This window comes from Tursiops truncatus, chromosome 20 (assembly GCF_011762595.2).
Source record: "Tursiops truncatus isolate mTurTru1 chromosome 20, mTurTru1.mat.Y, whole genome shotgun sequence".
Taxonomy (NCBI): domain Eukaryota; kingdom Metazoa; phylum Chordata; class Mammalia; order Artiodactyla; family Delphinidae; genus Tursiops; species Tursiops truncatus.
Window position 1 is genome coordinate 56,406,017 of NC_047053.1, and position 7,730 is coordinate 56,413,746.

The following is a 7,730-nucleotide window of genomic DNA, read 5'->3' on the forward strand; positions in this document are numbered from 1 at the left end:
GCAGGATCTTAGTTCCCTGACCAGGGATCGAACCTGTGCCCTCTGCGGTGGAAGCGCGGAGTCCTAACCACTGGACCGCCCGGGAATTCGCAGCAGGTCCGTTTCTAATGGGCGATCATCCCCCAGATGTGAACTGGGCTCCCCCTCTTTCAGGATTCTGGACTTCCGACGGGTACCACCGACCGTAGGGAGGCTAGTCAATGTCACCAAGGAAATCCTGGAGGTCACCAAGAATGAGATCCTGCAGAGTGTTTTCTTTATCTCTCCAGGTAGGCTTCTGGCCAAAGCAACACTCTGGGTCTAAGAATGTGGTTGGCCAGTGTGGTCTGACCTCCTGCTGGTGGCCCCATCCCCTATCAGGTGGCTACATGCTGCCATCAGACACTCGCACCCCGGGCCACCTGGGCGTCACACAAGGTGACCTGGGGATGGGAGACGGCTGGACGTGAGATGCTCACCAGCCTGGGCCCTGAACTCTGATGCCGGCCGCCCCCGAATCCGATGCCACCCATCTGAACAAAGGCCGGGTTGGTCGCGTGGGTGCGATGCAGCAAGGCTGGTCCCACACCGTCTCTACTCGGACGTTTGAGAGCTGGTCCCCAGGATGCTCAGTTTAAGAGCATCCACAAGCCCCTGCATCGGGAAAAGGCGCTGTTTTCTTCTTCCCCGGCCTTCTCCCCCCCGAGCCGCGGGTTCAGGGTTTCCCTTCCCTCCTCATGGATTTCGTGGGGCAGGAGGACGGCGTGCGTCCTCCGCTTACCGCTCTCCTTCTCCGCCTCTAGCCAGCAACGTGTGTTTCTTCGCCAAGTGCCCGTACCTGTGCAAGACGGAGTATGCCGTATGCGGCAACCCGCACCTGCTGGAGGGCTCCCTGTCCGCATTCCTGCCGTCCCTCAACTTGGCCCCCCGGCTGTCCGTCCCCAGCCCCTGGATCCGCTCCTACTCGCTGGCGGGCAAAGAGGAGTGAGTGGCCCCTGGACCAAGGACTCGCTCGCCTGGCTTGGGGAGCCCTGACGCTGCCTCAGTCCTCCTCTGCCTCGTCTCACGTGGATCCTGGTGTCCGTTCTGTCCCTTTCGTTCATGCGTTTGGTTATAAAGAGCCCACTGCGTACCCAGCACTGGATGCTGGGGGAGACAGGACAGACCTGGGCTGTCCCTTCAAGAAGCTCTGCGGTCCAGCGGGGCGGCAGACGGTAGCCAGGCTGTGAGAACGCAGTGCCCACCTGCTGTCCCGCAGAGATGCCCACGGGGAGGCCGCGGGAGGGGCCGGGTTTGCTGAGTCCACGCCGTGAAGCCGGGACCTCACGGTTGTTCCCCAGGGCGTGGCACACTCCCGGGCACAGGGCAGGTCCTCAGTTAATACGAGGTGACTGAATGAATGGGCTCGTCGATCCAGCCACCCCAACCGTGGTGGGAAGAGGAGTAACCGGGCCAGAATTTCTGGGGGACGTGACAGATCCTTAGGGACTCGTGAAGGCTGAGGAAGACCCCCCCCCCCTCAGACGAAAAGGGACCTGGGGGCGTTCTAGGCGGAGGAGCCCATGTGGCAGAGAAATGGCAGAGGATGGCTGGCAGGGGGGCTGCGAGCGGCTCGGGAGACCGGAGGGCAAGCGCCCGAGAGGCTGGGCGAGGGGCCGCAGAGGGAGCGGGTGCCCTCGCGGCACACGGGCAGTACGGCGCCCAGCCAGGCGATGCTCGGAAACGCGCGGAGCAAGGGCCCCACCCCTTCTCACCCAGGGCGTCTGCCGGTCCCGCGGGTCCTTGCCCAGGTCCTGGTGGGGTCGCCTGCCGCCGGCGGCCCGGGCAGGACCGGGGGGCATGGATGCGGGTCGGACACCTTGCCGTCCGGGCTTCTGCAGCCCAGGCCCTGTTCTCCCCTCAGGTGGGAAGTCAACCCTCTTTACTGCGACACGGTGAAGCAGGTCTACCCGCACAGCAGCAGCGGCCGCCTCCTCAACATCATCGACATGGCCATCTTCGACTTCCTGACGGGTGGGTGCTGCCCGCGGGGCCCGGCCGGGCGGGGACCCTGCGGCCTGGGCCACCCGGCCTCCATAACCTCGCGCCATCCACGGGCTCCAAGTGGTAGAGGCCCCGGGGACAGGAGTGAGCGGGCTGCCCTCCTGCGAGGGGGCTGCGGGGAGGCGCACAGCGGGCGCAGCGGCGCGGCCCAGGGAACGGAAGGCTCGGCAGCAAGGCCGCTGTGCGCCCTGGGAGGCGGCCCGGAGCCGCGCCTGCGCAGCGCAGGGGCGCCGGCGCGGGTGGGAAAAGCCCCCGACGGGACAGCAGCTCGCACCGGCTCTGCCCGCCCGCCTGGCTCCCTCCTGCCCCCTCCGCGATTCCACCGGCCACCTGGGGGCGCAACAGCTGGAGGCCCGGGTTCCGACTCTGGCCTCTGAGCAGCCCGCAGGCCTCCGAGCCGCCCGGGGTCTCACAGGGCGGGAGCCCGCGCCCACGCCTCCCCTCCTCCACAGGAAACATGGACCGGCACCACTACGAGACGTTCACCAAATTTGGGGACGACGGGTTCCTGATTCACCTCGACAACGCCAGGGGGTGAGCGTCCCCACGGCCCTTCTCCGGCGGCGGCACCGCTGTGCAGCGGCCCGGGGGCAGCAGGGCCCGAGCCAGGGCCTCCACGGTCGCGTCCCGCCCCCTCCGGGCCCTCCTGGCCCCGTTTCCTCTGCTCTTGATCTTTGCTGAGTACCGCCTGACTCTCCTCCAGCCTAAGAGCGCTAGGAAGCAGATCCACGTTTTCTGTAACTCGCCCCACGGTCCCCTCCCGGAGACCCAGCGCATCATCCTCGTGCTTGGCCTTGGCCCTGTGCGGCCGGTGCATAAATGAACGAACGGATGCTTGCTTTTGCCAGCTGTGGACAGAGGCTCTTGTGACCTGACGGAGAAGGGCTGGAGAGGCAGTGGCCGTGATCCCTGGCATTTTACCCCAAGCTGGGATTCAAAAACGGCTGAGGGGGAGGCAGGAGGAAGCACTGAGGCGGGAGGTGGTGCCTTTCCCCCCACACCCCCGTGCTCCCGTGAAAGCCTGTCTCTCCTCCCTGCAGGTTTGGACGGCACTCCCACGACGAAGTCTCCATCCTCTCGCCACTCTCCCAGTGCTGCCGGTGAGCTTTCCGTTCAGGGACGGGTCACAACTGTGACACTTCGTCCTGCTTGCCACCAAGCTGTGCAGGTCATCAGTTTTCACTGGCCGAGGATGTGGGTGGGTAGAATGACAGGAACAACCTCATTCCTTGTGCTACAACCACAGAACTGTCCCACTTCTCACACCTTCATCTCTCAGCAGATGACTTAGGATCTAATCTTTTAAAACCTCTCGGTCGCCCGCTTTAATAACACACTCAGATCATCACTCACTTTTCGAAGAGCCCGACGGCCTCTGACAGGACTAACCAGACCTCTGCTGCGCCCCGCACTCACGTAAGCTCATAGGTATTACTGCCTGATCACCAGCTAAGCAAAATCCTGACTGAAGTCCCATAAACTCATGTCAGATTAAAGGAAGTCCTCAGGCCTCTGCCTGGCCAGCATTTCTCCAGAGAATCTCTGCCCTGCCTCTACACCTCTCTGGTGTTTCAGCCGAGCTGGTCAAGATCGTCCACCTGCTCAGCTGCAGTGTCCGGAGCTAATTAGAAATACGTGGCCCACGCATAGCAAAACGGTGTCTATTTCCAGCTGGAAAACTCAGAGCAGAGCCTGAACTTTCTTTCTCCACTTCTTGGGGTAGCTTACGTGTGCCTCCCTCCCACCCCACTTCCTCTCCTCCTGAGTAGGAAAGGCAGGAGTTGTGTATGACAATGCGTGGACACCTAAGCTGCTTACACATCTGAGTCCAGGTCACATTCCCACATAAAAAGAAATCAAAATACTAAAGGCAAGGTTGGCCCTACCCCGTTTCCATCCCTGATTTTAGAATCTGACACAGAGAAATCAGAATTACAAAGTCGAGCAGAAACAACTTGGAGCCCGGCGGTACCCGCAGCCTCTGAGACGGCAAACATCTCCATCATTTCACCTGCTGGAAACTTCTCTCGTTAGCTTTCAATTTCCTTGAGAAGTCGTTATTACACAGCACTTCTGTTCGGACTCCCCGAGGAGCAGCAGATGCTTGGCGGGACGACTGGGCCAAGGACCGCCAAGTCCTATAGCTGTCACCCTTCGTCCATTCCCTTCTTACCGGGTTTGCATTAAGCGTGCCTGAGAAGACACTGGGGGCGAAGGCTCTCCAGACGTCAGCCCCCACCACTGTCGGCGGGGAAGGAAGTAAGTTCGAGAAGTTTCTTTCTTTATGTTTACTTACTTGGTCCCCTGACTTTGTCCTTCCAGAATAAAAAGGAAAACACTCTCGCACCTGCAGCTGCTGGCCCAAGCCGACTACAGACTCAGCGACGTAATGAGGGAGTCGCTGCTGGAAGACCAGCTCACGCCTGTGCTCACAGAGCCGCACCTCCTCGCCCTGGATCGCAGGCTCCAGACTGTCCTGAGGACCGTGCGGGGCTGCATTGAGGCCCACGGAGAGCACAGCGTCGTGGCCAACGGCCCCACGGGACAGTCGGCCCCAGACTCCGGCCCCAGCTAGGGGCTGGACGAGTCCGACCTCGGGAACTACGCCTGGAGCCCGCGGTGGACTCTGGAGTGTGGACCACAGTGTCCTCGCGGGCCCCAGGCCAGGCTGGGGCCTGGGTCAGGAGCTCACGAAGCAGGCAGGGCACTGGGATGATTCCAAAAGAGCAGAAGAAGTGGGACCCACTGCACTTTCCTCCTTGGAGCACTGCCCTGGCTCCCTATCTCCCCAGAAGCTCTGCTTCAAGGCCACAGACCACCTGCTGAGCCCACTGGGAAATCTGGACACGGGACCAGCCTGGAAGCCTGGCTCCCAGGAGAGAGCATTAACTGTAACAAATAAAATTACGGGACATCAGATGGACACCCCCAGATCTTTATTACATCTACAAGGATAATTCCCAATCCAGATTAATAAACATCTGGCATCTCACAAGCAGACCCCCCCAAAAAAACCTAAATATGGTAACTCCAACTGGTTCAAAGTAGTCTGCACACTTTCTATTCATATTCTAAACACTGTGGCCCAGTCTGAACACAATAATCCCTACTGACTGGTCCTAAAGTAATTTCTCAGAAGTGTTATTACAAGAGGTGAAAATAACATAGGGATTTGCTCAGAGTATCAGCAAAGGGATATTTCAATCCGAAGAGTAAATGTCAATTGAAATAACATCAAGGCTGTCAAAGCTGGCATCCAGTAACAATAGAAGGCAAAGCGAGGGTGGCCCTGAAGGGGGGACAGCGGAAGAACGGGTCCGGCAGGTCCATGAGCCTGGACTAAGCAGCACAGCCAGGACCGACCCGAGCCCACCGGTGAGTCCTCCTCCCCTAAGATTCAGGCATTGTCCCCACCGCCCCGTCCCCAAGCGCAGCGGGCTGTCTGGAGAAGCCTGGCACTCTGGATGCCACTCCCCTCTGCTCACTCAGAAAGCACTAAGTCAAATTTACTTTCAAAGCCTCCCTCAAAAGTGGGCATCTCAGGGGTTTCCTGTCTCTTCAGGCTCCTCCCTGCTGACCTGCTGGTGTCTGAAGAGGAGGCTGTTTCTTATTCAACAATCCATGAAAACACACAGGATAGGCGTGTATTCACATTAATCACTCAGCAAGTAAAAACGGCTGATTTCATCAGCCCAGCTTTTCTGGTACAGGCCAGAGGCGCAAATACCAGTACGAGTAGGGTGGGAAGAAGCTGTCGCTAAAGCGGGTATGAGGTCAAGATGCCTCTAGACGTCATCCAAGACGTCTGCCGTGTGCCCAGAGACAGGGGCGCTTCCGGCCCAGCCCGGCTGCCCCCATCACTGGTACGCTGCCCCGAACCTACGTCCCCGTGATAGTGATACCACTTCCATTCACGGAGCTCGTTCTCCACGTGCCAAAGTCAAACGCAGGCTTCCAATCCTCCCCGACAGACAGGATCCCTGACCCCCAGGGTACCTCCAAGAAAACTAAGGCTCAGGAAGGTTAGCTAAAATCATGCAACTTAATGATTCAAAACTATCCCAAAGCGTTCTTTCCACTGTAATGCAAAACTCAACAGCATCTCACCCAATTCATGCAGTTGTATTTGTTGGCTTTAAAACAAAAACCAGTCTTCAGTAGAGGAACCTCAATCCCAGAGCCTCGTGTTACTGAGGCGTCTTTACTGCTGCTCAAGGCCTCCCACTTCACAGATGGTTTCTTCTACTTCAAGCCTACGTTTCCTCTTGGAGGGGGAGCCAGGTAATCACACGCAGCGGAGCGAGAGAATATTCAGGCGAAGGTGTTCAGAGACTATAGCACAAAATGGTCTGAACTCGCAAACTGCAGAGGCTCAGGAAGGCAGGCCCAGCTGCACCTCGACCCGGCCTCTTCCGTGACAACGGACTAGTTTTCAGATGGCCTATAATAAAAATGCTGGCGTACTTTACAGACTGAGAGTAAGAGAACTGAGTTTGACCACAGTATGTCGCGTACCTAGATGTTTTATTATTCACCCATCCATTATTTTTTCACTAATACCAAAATTAAGCCACTACCATTTGTCAAAAATACCAGAAAACAAAAGACCCCAGTCTTAGATCTATCAAGTTCTTCCAACATGCTCACTTTGGACCACTGTTCAATTTTCCATGACATAAAAACTCTCCTGTCTCTGTGTTAAGAACTTTTCATGTTTTCCTGTCAGTACTACTAACAGCAAACTAAAAAATGAAAGGGAACCGACAGCCCACGAGCTGGTGGAGAAAGGGGTCTGGAGGAACTCACTTAGCCTCCCCCAAAGTCAGGAGGACAATCTGAGTCTGAAGACGGTAAAAAGGGTAGTTGATTCTCTTATCTGTGGTAGTTTTATGGTTGATGAGTCACCAAGGACACGGAATCAGCGGAGACAGCCGCCTTCCCCTAGAAGCGATACAGGGCTGTAGGTTCCTGTGCCGCCTTCCCCTAGAAGCGATGCGGGGCTGTAGGTTCCTGTGCCGCCTTCCCCTAGGAGCGATACAGGGCTGTAGTTCCTGTGAGAGCCTCTGGTGACATTCCTGTCAGCCTACCAATACACGATCTTGATTCCTGCGTTACGGTGTGATGAAGACACCTCAGTTAGTATCCACTGTTGCTTCACGAACACTGAGCTCGGCCAATGGCGCTGCCTCTCACGCCTGAGAGAAGCTGGCTAACACGTACCCCTCTAGAGACCCACCACAGCCTTCTCACCCTCGGGACCCCCAGCCAGGACACGAGCACTCCTCTGGGGGCCACTTTAAATAGAGAAATCACCAACAGGAAGTACAAAAATGCAAAAAAGTGGCACTAAATAGACCAAAACAAGGGCATCTGATTTCAGCTGAAACTAGAAGGCAGAGTGTGCCTGGTCTGACCTGTGCCAGGCACTCGCGTGTCGGGAGACGCGGGCCCCTCTCCACTCAAGTCTGGGAATGACTGTGACAGTGCCGGGAGTACTGATTTGGGGGTTACAAATGAATTTCAGCAAGTACGCAAATTTGCAAAGTTCGCAAATACAGCATCCGTGAACAACGAGGACCGACTGTAACTGACTTTGAGGCTAACGAAGATGATAAAAAGCCCTCCATCTAGTGGTGACTTAGAAAACCACAAAGCTACTTAAGCTACACTGGCAGAGAGCTTTCGCAAAACAAAAAAATTCTGCTCAT

The 7,730-nt window shown here is 57.2% G+C and overlaps 1 protein-coding gene across 13 annotated transcripts in view; it reads left to right on the forward strand.

Annotated features, from left to right (window-relative positions):
- The window catches only part of FAM20A (FAM20A golgi associated secretory pathway pseudokinase), a 50,202-nt gene that overhangs the window by 38,799 nt on the left and 3,673 nt on the right, over nt 1-7,730 (forward strand). For 2 of the 13 annotated variants that reach the window (XM_033847314.2, XM_073798326.1), the window contains 3 exons: nt 154-269; nt 783-963; nt 1,883-2,468. In XM_033847314.2, the coding sequence (XP_033703205.1) occupies nt 154-269; nt 783-963; nt 1,883-2,399 (814 nt within the window). In that variant the 3' untranslated portion in view covers nt 2,400-2,468. The other 11 variants (XR_004523819.2, XR_012328773.1, XM_033847313.2 and 8 more) reach the window with 11 other exon arrangements.